At 43.1% G+C, this 14,402-nt stretch overlaps 1 protein-coding gene across 1 annotated transcript in view; it reads right to left on the reverse strand.

Annotated features, from left to right (window-relative positions):
- The window catches only part of TMTC2 (transmembrane O-mannosyltransferase targeting cadherins 2), a 402,975-nt gene that overhangs the window by 51,667 nt on the left and 336,906 nt on the right, over nucleotides 1-14,402 (reverse strand). The window contains exon 10 of the mRNA XM_030548615.1: nucleotides 1,223-1,337. Coding sequence (XP_030404475.1) covers nucleotides 1,223-1,337 — 115 coding nt within the window. The remainder of the gene's footprint in view (nucleotides 1-1,222; nucleotides 1,338-14,402) is intronic.

Below are 14,402 nucleotides of genomic sequence, written 5' to 3' on the forward strand. Positions count from 1 at the left end.
TTCCTAAGGAGGATTAAATGTTAGAAAGTGAGCAAGGTAAACAGAAGGATCCTTAAAACCATCCATGTTGGTAATATTTAATGGATGAAAAATTGTACCATTTGTCTTCGTTTCCTTTACTGATCTACAAGAACTGAGTCCATCTCTTTCTAACAATCTTTTAAAGGTATTTTGGGGCTTATTTCAAAATCCTGATGTAGGAATCTTCAGTTCAGTTTAGAAAGTAGGTCACTCAACTAAGAGCTTATTCTGTTTTCTTTTACAAGCCAGTTTCTTTTTCATTTTGTGTTTGTGGATGTTAAAATTATAAATTGCACAGCAAGAGAAGTCTATTAAGATAACTGTTCTAAGGACTGCCCTGTGCTAATTGAATGTATTTACTCAAAAAACCTTCCCTTATTTTTGTACATTATATACAGTATATTTTCTAAAGTGAGATACAGCCTAACCCAAACCATTTGTGTTCAGTCATTGCTCTTCCTTTTAAGTACATAAGAAGCATAATCATCATACAATTATCCTAGAAATAAATCCTGGAGACTAATACAGTAATGTGGGCTTAATGTAATTGTTTAGGTAGAAGCTCAAAGTTGCTGAAAGTCAAGGTGCATTGATTTTAAGCGGAAGAAGAAGCCCGCTAAAATTTCAGATAGCAGAACAAAATTAAATACAAGACTGCCCCTGAATCAAGGGGTTCTGATAATATCATTAATCATGCCTGTATTTCTCAATGTCTCCATAACCTTGAGACCAATATTTAGACTTCTAATCAGCTTTCTACTCCCTAATGATATTTATCTGATATTCTTTGGTATTTCCAATACTATCAAGTTACAGTCAGAGCAGTAGAGTTCCATTCTCTTATTTATGGTCTCTCTATTTTTGTGACTCAAGTCTTTAAAAATAATTTAAAAGGCAATGTTGCTGAAGGTACTGTAGGAAAAGAAGATATATTGTTCTCATATACAAACAGAGGATTGCATGCTTGTGAAATACAGAAATTTCCAAGGTAGGGATTAAGGCGTATAAAATATAGAAAAGTTAAAAACAGACTCTGCTAGAGTCTGCCAAAGTTTTTTTTCTTCCTTATTAGTTATAACAAAACTTTCAAAGGGTGTATTTGGTTAAAAAAACCCTTGCTGTAAGCAAATACTGCAGAGTTCGGGGTTGGGGAGAAAAAAGAGTGCAAGAAAACCAAATAAGAATAAGGTAGAGAACTAACCTGAGCATATGGGCTGCATTGAAGACAACATCAAACTCTGTATTGTCCAGCTCAGCTGCCTTCTTTGCCATTTCAGCTGCTTCTATCAGGCGGGATTCTTCTAGGAGAAACTGACCTGCATGGAGGATATGTAAGTTAGCTCAAAGGGGAAGAAGCAAACGGTGTGTTGGACAGTGACACACCTGAAAATCACACATCATAGACTCAAAAGAAAATATGTTTTGGAAGGAGACAAAATTGTATGGAGGGTGTCTTTTGTATTGTTACTAGTACAACAGCAGAAGATGCTATAAATTATAACCACAGCATTTCTATCTAGATGCCCTTCTTTTATTAGGTGAGATCTATACGAGTTTCCACACAGTCAATTAAATATATCTTCACCATCCTATGTTTAAGTAACATTACATTTCTGATAAACCAACAAATCTAAACTCTGAAACAGGGCTACCACTGTTTAATGCATCCTGTTGTGCATTGTGCCTGACTCTGAAGCACATGCAACACAACACGAGCCAACTATACATAATCTTTGATACCAAAGTCTTCACCTTGCTGTCCAATTTCTCATTCTTCATTGTATGCAGTGTTCTTGTCGCCATGTCAGTCCCAGGATATTAAAGAGACAAGATGAGTGAGGTAATAACTTTTATTAGGCCAATTTCTGCTGGTGAGAGAGACAAGCTTTTGAGTTTACACAGAGCTCTTCAAGTTGCCTGAAACTTGAAAGCTTGTCGCTTTCACCAACAAAAGCTGGTGCAATAAAAGATATTACCACACCTACCTTGTCTCTCTGATTCTATATTCATATTATTACTATAAACCCAGGAGTGATTGCTTTGAAACCAATTGAGTAACACCATGAAAATACAGTGTAAATGAAAGAAGAATTTTTACTTTAACTTTGTTTTCTTAATTTCTCTCGTAAGTAATGCTATTACAAGAACCCCATACATTTATTATCCTTTGCTTTTAAGAAAAGTAACACTAAATGAGTTAAAAACATCTACATGGCTATAGCCAGTATGTACAAATTCACTAAAGAGTATACAGATTCACAGTATACATTCATAGTGCACATTTTTTTAGTTGTAAAACTGCCCAACAGTTCTATAATTTTTGAACTAAACATAAAGTAAATGGGGGAGAAAAACACAATACTCAGCTATTGGCAGAAATAGAGAAAATATTTATACATGTATAGGAGTTTCAGTCCTGATCAAATGTTTTCATCCTGAAGACAACACTGAAAACCAGGAAGAAAAATACTGAAACACTTTTAATGATCTGCTTTGGAGAGAAAGGACAGTTACCTGTTCCGGTAACTGGCATTCTTCGAGATGTGTGGCTCATGTCTATTCCATAGTAGGTGTGTGTGCTCGCCACGTGCACCGGTGCCGGAAGTTTTCCCCTTAGCAGTATTCGTACTGGGAGAGCACCACGGCAACTCCTGGAGTGGCGCCTGTATATCACGCTATAAGGGGAGCCATGGGCTCCTCCCACCCTTGGTTCCTTCTTGCCGGACAACTTCAATAGTGGGGAAGGAGGGAGGGATGTGGAATAGACCTGAGCAACACATCTCAAAGAAAGCCAGTTACGAAATAGGTAACTGTCCTTTATTCTTTGAGTGATTGCTCATGTGTATTCCACAGTAGGTGATTCCAAGCAATATCTGCTGGAGGTGGGTAGGAGTTCACGATAGCTCGGGACGAAGTACTGCTCTGCCAAAACCAGCGTCATCCCTAGATTGGGAGACAATCGCGTAATACGAAGTAAATGTGTGAACTGAGGCCCAAGTGGCTGCCCTACAAATGTCTTGGATAGGGACATGGACTACATAGGCCGCTGATGAGGCTTTAGCCCTCGTAGAGTGTGTCCTAATGATTGGTGGCAGGGCCAGATCTCGAGGGGCCTCATTTGGAGTCTGGCGTGGTGGACCACATTCGTACACACCTCCATGTGCCCCAGAATTTGAAGGCACGCCCTCGCTGTGGTCACTGGGAAAGCCTTAACGTATTGAACCTGTCCAAGGGGAGAGAGGCTGTGGCCCTCAAGGAGTCCAACAGGGCCCCAGTGAACTCTGTGTGCCGAACAGGAACTAATGTTGATTTGGTCTCGTTCACCACTAGGCAGAGACTGGCACATGTCGATAGGAGCAGCTCCAAGTGGATCTTTACCTCGGTGCAGGACTCCCCCTTGAGGAGCCAGTCGTCCAGGTAAGGAAAGATCTGTACGCTGTCCTGCCTGAGATAGGCTGCTACCACAGCCATACATTTCATAAAGACCCTGGCTGATGTGGATAGGCTAAACGAGAGGACCGCAAACTGTGAAAATAAGCGTCCTGAAGGTCCAGGGCCACATACCAGTCCCCCAGGACCAGGGACGGGATAATAGAGGCCAGGGACACCATGCGGAACTTGGAATGGACTAGAAACCGGTTTAGGTCCTGCAGGTCCAGGATGGGCCCGAGGCCGCCTTTGGTCTTCAGGATCAGGAAGTACTGGGAGTAGAACCCTTTGCCCTGGAATTCTACGGGTACCCTTTCCACCGACCCCAGGTGCAGTAGCCAGTCCACCTCCTGCCCAGGAGCCGGACATGCTCCGGGTCCCCCGGGGCCACCATGGAGGGCGGATGATTTGGCGGGGGCGAGGTGAACTGCAACATGTAGCCCTTGGAAATGGTACCGATATTATGCGGGACCACGCCCTGCAGAAGGCAGACAACCTGTTGTAGAAGGCAAACTTTATTAAACGGGGGCTATCCCTGGCAAAAGGCCCAGTGCCCCCCTGCAAATAGTCAAAATCATCTCTTTCCCTGCCTCTTGCCCATGGAGGGCCCAGGCTGCGGGGCAGAGAGGGACTGCCACTGAGATGGGCGTTTCTGGTCTCTGGGTCTTTTATATGGGGGCTCATATCTGCTCCATGCAAGTTGAGCCACCGGAAGCGATTTGTCCTTATCCTTAGCAGGAGGGAAGTAGAGGCCCAAGGTCTGCAAGGTACTGCAGGAATCTTTCATCCCATGCAGCCTGACGTGCGTCTGGTCCGCAAAGAGCATCTTCCCATTGAACGAGAGGACCTGCATCAGGGATTGGGCCTCTGTTGACAGTCCCGACAACAGGAGCCAAGACTCCCTGCACATGGAAATCGCGGAGGTCATCGAGTGGGCTGCAGTGTCAGCTGCATCCGACGCGGCTTGCAGGGCTGCTTTAGCCCCCTCTTCCACCAGCACCTTGAAGTCCTTCCTATCCCGATCTGGGAGGAGGGGCTCGAACTTAGGCAGAGATTCCCAAAGGTTAAAGTCATATCTGCTCAGTAAGGCCTGGTGGTTGGCTACCCTAAGCTGGAAACTTGCAGAGGAATAAAGCTTTCTCCCAAAGGAGTCCAGCCGTCTGGCATCCTTATTTTTGGGGGTGGGCATGGGCTGGCCCTGTCGCTCCCTGTGGTTTACCGATTCCACCATGAGCGAATTGGGTGCTGGATGGGAATAGAGGTATTCGTGGTCCTTGGCCAGCACGAAATATTTCCTCTCTGCCTTCTTGGACATAGGGGCCAAGGAGGCAGGGATTCTCCACTGGGTGTTGGAGATGTTGGCAATACCCTGGGATAGGGGCAGGGCCATGTGGCTCGGTGCCGAGAGAGACAGAAAATTGAAGAGGGAATTGGACAGACCCTCCATCTCCTCAGTCTGCACCTGGAGGCTGGATGCCACTCACTTTAGCAGTTCTTGGTGTGCCTTGAAGTCCTCCTGTGGGACTGAGGGCGGAGGTGCTGATATGGTGTCGGCCGGTGGTGGGGAGAGGGCCTGCAAAGAGCTGAGAGCCTTGGTCGGTGCCAGGGCGTCGAGCCCCAGATCAGAGTCCGGGTGCGGGTCCACCAACTTGTGACCTGCCGACTTGTCCCATAGGCCACTGGACGAGGCCGATGGAGCTTGAGATGCTCCGGTGACCGAACAAGCCCCTGTCCCAGCTGGCATCGGTGGCCATGGTGCTCACTCGCACCACTGTCCCTGCCACAGGGACCCTTGCCATTGACCCGGCTGAGAGCCTGATGGCACCATCTGTCCCAGCTGAACAGCGTGAACTGAGGATGGGTGGCCGGGCACTGAGGACGATGTCGCCGACGAATGCTCAATGCCCCGGGAGAGATAGGAATGGTGCCTGTGATGCCGTCTCATGATGGCGATGTGAGGACTGGTGCCCCAGTGCCGAGGCACCCTGAGGGGAGTCTTGAGCATGACGTCTAGCTAATCGGGAGCTGGAATGGGAATAACAGTGTCTATCCCATCGAGAGCAGCTGTGGTACCCACGCCATGCAGGGGAGCATTCCCGGTGCCTCTCTAGGTGCCTACGCTTACTGGCAGGAGGCATCGACTCCCGTCCTGACGGTGACCTGGATGGTCCGGCCGGCATTGAGGGTGGGCGGGAGACAAGACTACAAGACTAGTGGCCACTGTGTGCCAAGTGGCGCAGGGAGTGATCCTCAGAGTGGGAACTGCAGCTGGCTGGAGAGGTCTGGTGGGCACCCAACAGAGGCTTGCCACGAGACTTGGGGCCCATGCTTGGCTGCGTGCTCAGGACTGGCAGGCTCCTAATGTCCTTTGCAGCCTGCACTGCCTCTGGCGTTAACAGCATCCTTACTGGTGGGGATGCATGGCCTGATGGTCCCGAGCTGCTCTGCTCCACACGAGTTGGAGGTCTTAAGCCAGCGGGGGACCGAGGGCTGTCCAACGTGGGACCAGCCTCCCCCTTTTCCTTGTCACAGCGCTGCTGCTAGGCAGGGCCCTTCCCTTGCTTTTTGGAGGAAGAGTGGTGCCGACTGGTTGAAGGGTTCTCGCTGTGCACCGACGACATGGCAGCTGGTGCTGAGTCCACCTGGTGCGCCGGCATTGGGGCCAGTGCCGACTCCATCAGGAGAGCTCGAAGTCCAATGGCTCTCTCCTTCTTAGTCCTCGGCTTGAATGACCCGCAGATCTTACAATGGTCGCTGAGGTGAGTCTCACCCAGGCAGCAGAGACACTCAGTGTGCGGGTCACTCCTAGGCATAGAATGGCAACAGTAGTCGCACGACTTGAATCCTGGTGTACAGGGCATGCCCCAAGCCCACTCTAACAACTGAAGAAATGATCCACGAACGGTACCACTGAAGTTGAGAAGAAAAGGCTGCAGCAGAGCTGGAACACAAAGTTCCGACTACCTTCACTAGTGGCAAGAAGGAACTGAGGGTGAGGGGAATGCGCGGCTCCCCTTATAGCGCAGTATACAAGCGCCATTCCAAGGGTCGCCGTAGTGCTCCCTCAGTACGGATACTGCTATGGGAAAAACTTCGGGCACTGGTGCACGTGGCAAGCACGCACACCTACTATGGAATACACATGAGCAACACATCTCGAAGAAGTTAGTGAACAAAGAAAAATGGCCATGTTGTACAGGCTGTTCTGTACTTTAATATGCCATAATAAATAGTAAAACTGCAGGCAGATACTGTGGGTAACAAAAAAGCTATAATAGTCGCAGAACACATACAGTAAAAACAGAAAATGATACAGTGCGCTCCAGCATTCAGAAACAATACTCCCAGTGACTGTTCATTTCGCACAGAGGGAGAGGACATTATTTACTCTTGGGGGAATTCTGCCGGAGAGGGCCGCTTGACTGCTCTTGAGGTTTCCCTTTGCTTCCCCATCAGAAAGTCATTTTTCTGCAGGGAAGCAAAGAAATTTGTGCAGGGACATAAATTCTGCATGTGCACTATGGTGCAGAATTCCTCCAGGAGTAATTATTTACAAACCTGCCCCCCCCCGCACAAAAAACCCCTCCAAAATCATAGACTCATGTTTTACAAGCATATGCTAATAGTGCTGTACAAAAAACTGAATATTCAGTTCAGGTGCAGGTCTGAAAAAATGTAAAAAAATCATTATAGGTCAACCCAAAACCAAATATTTCAAAATTTCAGTGAACTAAAACATAAAGTTTCAATTTGTGTTTACTGAAAAGTTTTTCAGAGTTTATTTTTTAAGACGTTTTTAACTTTTTAAAGATACAAAATTGAGGGAAATCCTGAAAGAAACCCTCTTTCTGAAATGAAAAAAGTGAAAACATTTTGTTATAGAAATGAGAACATGAACCATTTTCACATTTCAGTTTCCACACATCTTTCCCCCCCCAAAAAAAAAACCCCAAACAAAACAATTTGCTGAAATTGCCTCTGTCATAAACAGATAGCTAAGGGTTAATGTCTCTTTCACCTGGAAAGGGGTAACAAAAAACACCTGACCAGAGGACCAATCAGGAAACAAGACTTTTTCAAATCTGGGTGGAGGGAAGTTTTGGGTGTGAGTTCATTGTTCTTTGTCTTGGGTCTCTGCCCTCTCGGCTCTGAGAGTGATCTTTCTATCTCCTGGCTTTCTAATCTTCTGTTTCCAAGTTGTAAGTACAAGGATAGTAAGACAATAGGTTTATATTGTTTTCTTTTGTATTTACATGTGTGTAGTTGCTGAAATGTGTTAAATGGTATTCTTTTTGGATAACGCTGTTTATTCATTTTTTTCCTTTAAGCAATTGACCCTGTATATTGTCACCTTAATACAGAGCCTATTTTTAATATCTTTTTCTTTCTTTTTTATATAAAGCTTTCTTTTTAAGACCTGTTGGAGTTTTTCTTTAGTGGGGACTCCAGGGAACTGAGTCTGCAGCTCACCAGGGAATTGGTGGGAGGAAGAAGTCAAGGGGAAAATCTCTTTGTGCTAGATTTACTAAGCCTGACTTTGCATACCCTCTGGGTGAGGGGGAAGAGAGATTAGATCTCTCAGTACTTGTGTTTCCAGGACTGGAAGCAGGGAATCTCCTAGGGTCGTCCAGGGAGGGGAGCCTGGGAGGAAGTAACAAGGAAACAAGGGGAGGGGGTTATTTCCCTTTGTTGTAAGACTCAAGGCATCTGAGTCTGGGGGTCCCCCAGGGAAGGTTTTGGGGAGACCACAGTGAGCTAGGCACTGTATAATTCCTAGCTGGTGGCAGCAATTACCAGGTCCAAGCTGGTAACTAAGCTTGGAGGTTTTCATGCTAACACCCATATTTTGGACACTAAGGTCCAGATCTGGGAAGAAATGTTATGACAGCCTCAAATTAGTGAATTAGTTCAAATGACCTGAATATGCATTTTTGGCAAAAAGTGTTTGTGGGAAAAATTTAATCCAGCTCCATATGTCAAGACCACATGTATTAATTTATATTATGTACCAATTATTCTTATGTAGGCTACACACTAATAAATCCCAACATTAAAATCCTGAAAAATAAGAAAAGCTGTAAAAATTGGACCAAATTTCCCATCCCCTCAAAACCCAGCTTTTAGTCTCACATAAAGCCATTCTGTAAAGCTCTGAAGGAAATAAAATAAGATTGTTGGTTAGACCAGTGAGAATGGGCTAGGACAGCAAAACAGAGTTCAATCACTGAACCAATTTCTTTTTGTTCTAGAAATCCATCCATCATACTCCAGATAACTTGGACATCTCAGAAGAACTGGAATTTGACTACTTGTTATTCTAAGAATCAAACTAGTATTTTCTTAGTAAACTGCCCAGCTTAAGTTTGCATGAAAGTATATTTTGCAATTTAAATGAAAAGGTAAGGTAAATTATCATAATGATGTGCAGCTGTTTCTCTCCAACTGCTATTCTTTCTAAACTAGAGATGGTACAAACAGAAAATGGTAAACTTTTTTTTTTCAGCATAAGTTTTCCCAGAATTACTAGGACTACTTCTATCCTACATACCACGTTAACATTTCCTAGCTTCAATCTTACAAAAATGCATAGGCAAGCTAAATTTAGCTCTCACCCCGGATTTGCGATGCACTTGTCAACAATATTAAAACTCAGGCACACTCAACAAAACTCTTCAGTTGAAAAATTTTTCTTTCTTTCTGTCATTATCATTATTTATGATTATTTAAATAGCATCCAAGTATGCTAGGCCTGTCTGTGGACATAAGCTAGGTCCCTGAAGGGTTTGCAATCTTGTACGGACAGCATGGAGACGAGATGAGAAGAAAACAACATGAGAGTCTACACTTTGGATTCCTTCTTTAGATTTATAAATGCATATAATCCAAGGCCAGAAGGGACACTGTGATCATCTATACTGACCTCCAATATAACAGAGGCCATATTACTTCCACAAAATGATTCCTTTTGAACTAGAGCATCTCTTTATAGATTCCATATTCCATTTGCTCGGTTTGCAGTATGTATATTTCTATACATAAAACCTGCTGAATGTGCTGCAATTTGTAGAAGTTGCTTTAGATGCAACTGGACTGTAATTTCCCCATACCATTAAAAATGATATTTTACCTAGGTATTCTGCATACATCCTACCGTATGTTACTCAAGGGAAAGTTAAGGTGTTCTACTTCAATATTCCATCTTCTGAATCTACAAAGTACTTTTCCATTTTTATTAAGCTTTAATTAATACTGTTTATTCAGCTTAATGTGGTGGTTAATGACCAATAAACATATTCCTTCCATTTTACAATTGTAAAGGATATCTCACTGAAAACAAGAGTGTACATATCCCTTGCTGAACTGTTATTTTATCACTTATTAAAGCATTACTCAGAGAATCATGGAAGACACCGTTCTGTTTCCTACAACAGTTTTTGCAGTTAAGGAAAGTGGTTAAAATAAGGAGACTGTCCCTTTACCAAGCAGTACCAGTTGGTCTTGGAAAGCAGATGTCAAAAAGCTTGGTGCATACCTCAACAACAAAAAATTATTAAACCGAGTCAACACTAAGACATAGCAATAACTTAAGGGCAACAACACTTTACAAGAACACTTTAATTATAAAATAAAAAAAATAAAAAATAAAGGGAACCAGAAAAATGGATAATTCTTGGTAGTTAAACAAACTTGGGAAACTGTCTAACCAGCTTTATTCTGTGCCCTGTAACAGTCTTTACACATCTACTTTACAAAGTGTGTTATTTTTGGATCAAGGACTTTGCAATGGATTTTAAATGTCTGCAATCTATGCATCTTAAATTTGGAAGAACTGGTGTTAGGTACAGTGACTATACATTCAAACTTCCCTGTCACATTCTGGCTTGCAACAGAGACCAGAGAGGGATTCAAGTATCAGAGGGGTAGCCGTATTAGTCTGGATCTGCTTTTACAGAGAGGGATTGTGCCACTGCCTGCCTGTCATAGTATCTTTCCCCAATCTGAACCTTAGAGTCCAAAAGTTGGGGTACTAGCATGAATTCCTCTAAGCTTAATTACCTGCTTAGATCTGATAAGCTGCCACCAATCAGGAATTCCAGTGCCTGATACACTCTGGTCCCGCCAAAACCTTCCCTGGGGACCCCAAGACCCAAATTCCTTGAGTCTTACAACAAATAAACCATTTCCCTCCCCTTCTCCTCCCCTCCAGGTGTTCCTTCCCTGGGCTCCTGGAGAGATATACAGATTCAAGCTCCGTGAATCTAAAACAAAGGGATTCCACCCTTCTCCCTCCCTGTTAAGTACAGACTCAATTCCCTTGAGCCTCAACAAGGGGAAAAAATCAGACAGGTCTTAAAAGCAAAACGTTTAATAAAAGAAAAAGAATAAAGGAAATCACTGTAAATTCAAGATGGAATATTACAAGGTCTGTCAGCTTCTAGAAACTGGAGAAAAAGCCTCCTCCAGCAGAAATACAATTTAAAATACTTCCAGCCAAATACACATTAGACCTCTACCAGCCAGATACACATTTGCAAATAAAGAAAACCAATTAAAAAGACTAAACCGTCTTTCTACCTGCACTTACTATTTGAATAGAAAATTAGAGCCTGTAGTACGTCCCGTCACTCTCAGATCCCAGAGAGAACAACGCCAAACCCAAAAAACACAAACAAAGGCTTCCCTCCACCGAGATTTGAAAGTATCTTGTCTCCTGATTGGTCCCCTGGTCAGGTGTTTGGTTCCCTGTTTGTTAATCCTTTACAGGTAAAAGAGACATTAACCCTTAACTATCTGTTTCTGACACTGCCCCCAACATATTCTCAGTCCTAGATTTTCCCAAAAACGTGTTCAACAATGTCCAGTTGAGATATTAAGCTTTGATGCCCCTGTAAAGTGTCAATATTTAACAGTGTGTTACTTTAACTGGAGTTACCAAACAGTTCACTTTAAACACAGGAAACAGGTAGACAAATAGTTGTGACATCTACTCCTGTTTGGGCGGGCTGTACAGCCTAATATCAATGAATATCCAGAATTCCTTATATAGTGGTTAATACATACAATTCACAATTACATTAATCACCAGCATGTCATTAGCTTTCAGGAAAGACACAACTCTATATAACTTTATAATGCAGTAATATTGGATATAATCATTTGTTTGAGTTGCTTATCACTTGAGGTTCAACCTCCTTCCCATCTTTACAGACCAGTAAATCTTTGAAATGGATTCTTCTGAAAAGTAAAATCTGGACCAAGCTTCTCTTTCCTTCTGGGTGTAAATGCCAGCTGTCTTATCCCAAACTTGCTGATGTGAGATTTGCCTCACCCCTTGTTTGCTTGATGGGTCTGCTTACTGTTTATATGTAAACTGATGTAAACACACATTCCTTTGTTTAGGATAGACCTGTTTAACAACTCCCCCTGACATATCTGGTTTGAACACATTTTAACTATTATTCCAGCATAAGTCCATAACTCTTAATACCCACTGAGTACATACATCCTGCATGAATATTAATGATCAGTGAGCTATTCATTTTCAAATGACATCTCACAAGGAATATTTTGTACAAAGATGATTACAACAGTGGGCAGGGTATGAATACAGGGGTGCTTAGTGTCATATTTCCATTTTTTCCTCTCTCATCTTATTTTATAAAGGCTGTAGATGTTTGTAGTATAGGGGCATTTTAAATGTGAGGAAGACATACTTGTACAGTTTGCAGATGAAGTTTTAAAAATGTGTGTCAGAGAGCATTACTTTTATAATAGCTTACACACACACACACACACACACACACACACACACACACACACACACACACACACACACACACACTTGCTTTACGCCAATATCAAGAGTTGATGAAGAAGCTTCTTCACCACAGTAGCTTTGGTTCTGGTGTTCTCCATTGTCACGGAAGGTACCCCTGTATTCACACCCTACACATTATTGTATTAAACTTTGTACAAAGCATTGTAAGGTATCTAAAAACTCACTTTTCTGGTAAGTACCATCCTGATAAAATATGTGCAGCAATACTGCATGTGCATAAGATTCCAGTTTATGGTGGTGGTAACACATTGTTCCAAACTGAGCTTGGAAAACAGATCTGTCTCAAACAAATGAATGTGTGCTCTTTTTAACTTGCATTTAAGCAGTAAACAGAGTCATCAAGCAGGAAGGGAAACGAAGGAAGCTCAAACGGGTGAGGAAAAATAGCAGGGAACATCCTTCTCCATAGACTTTTTGCCTCCTGGTTTCCATTTGGAAATGTTTTTTGAGAGAGGGACTTACACTGTAAAAAAGAAGGGACAAACAAACACCACAAGGGATTCCTTTCTCACTCTGCCCCTCTATTCATTGCATCTGAAGGGACAGAGGAAGCAGCCACTGGACTGGAGAAGGGGTCCTGACCTAAGAGATTTAGTCAGTACAATTGCTGTAAGCACGCGGTGAAAAAATCTTGCTTTGAATTTATAAACTTGTATTGTCCAAGAGAGGGCTTGGCAGTACAGGACAAACATTTCTGGGGGGAAATCTAAGATGGGAGGTGGAGGGTGTTGGGTTACCCTGCACTTGGTGAGAGCCAAGTGTGGCTGGGAGGTTGCAGTTACACACAAACACACAGGGTTTGGCGTACATGCTGAAAGGCTGTTTGTGAGTGGCCCAGGTGGAAACTCCTTCAGCAAGGTGAGTAAGGCATCCAAGGTTTCAGGGCAAGGGTGGCACAGCTGCTCATTAATCTAGATTGAACCCTAGTATGTCGTACCCATACAAGTACTTTAATTTTTGTATGATTGGTGGGACATGGAAAGATAATGAAGAATGAGAAATGATTACTCTCAGGGTGCCAATTGTCTAATCAGGAATTTCTGAGGTATGTTTCTTTGTGTTCATTGTTTATGGATTTAAAGCAAACTGGAATAGGCACAATCACTGTACAAGGTATGTTAGTTTTTGTGGTCAATGAATTTTGTGATCATATGAAACCAGTGGAACTATTTACAGTGTTAAAGCTAAGTCGATGTATATTTTCAAGATTGGGGCTTAAAATAGCATTCTTCATATTCTTCTTCTGCTCTCTGTTTTATGTATATTCTAGTCAAACCATATGAATCCAGAAGGAACCTAGGGAGTATAAGGGCTTCCAGGAAACCTGGCATTTTACCATATATTAGCGGCTAGTCTACACTAGAAGAGTACCTCTGTAACTCATCTGGTGAAGATGCTCAATACTGACAGGAGAGAGTTTTCCCGTTGGCACAATAACTCCACCTCTGCGAGAGGCGGCATTATGCTGGCTACATCGGTGCTCAGGTTGGTTAAATTACGTTGCTCGGGGGGTGACTTATTCATATCCCTGAGCGACATAAGCTGTACCGACTTAAGCGCTAGTGTGTACGAGCCCTAAGGAATGACTAGGTGGGCCATCACCATAGTGCAGCCATTTCGGTGCTGGGAGAAAGTGGTCTTTTCAGGTGTACCAGTATTTTTCAAATGGCTACTTTTTTCTAATAAATAGCCAATGTAAAGTGAAAGCAGCATTTTTCTGAAACAGAGACATTTCTGAAAAGATCTGCTCTTCCCTGACCTATTGGAGTTTCAGATGGAAATAATAAAAATCTATTTCCTGAAAAACCCATAGAGACTTTGGGATTTTCAGTGTCCTTATCCTATGGTATCTGTATTAATGTAGGACTTGAAAAATCCACTTGCACACTTGCTGAAGGTGAATGGGAAGTTTTGGCCCTGCTGACCAAGAACGCATAAGCCATCAATTTGTTTGGAATTTAAGTTTCTTCGCTGTTTTCTGCAGAGGTGGGCACTTGGAGTTACTCATGAGGAAAAAGATTAGAAGAATCAGAGGTTGGCAGAGCAGTAGAATAGCAGACAATTTTTTCCCTTTTCTGTTTTCCTCAAAGATGCCAGTAAAGGGAGGAAGAAT

The sequence above is a fragment of the Gopherus evgoodei genome, chromosome 1, assembly GCF_007399415.2.
Source record: "Gopherus evgoodei ecotype Sinaloan lineage chromosome 1, rGopEvg1_v1.p, whole genome shotgun sequence".
Taxonomy (NCBI): Eukaryota; Metazoa; Chordata; order Testudines; family Testudinidae; genus Gopherus; species Gopherus evgoodei.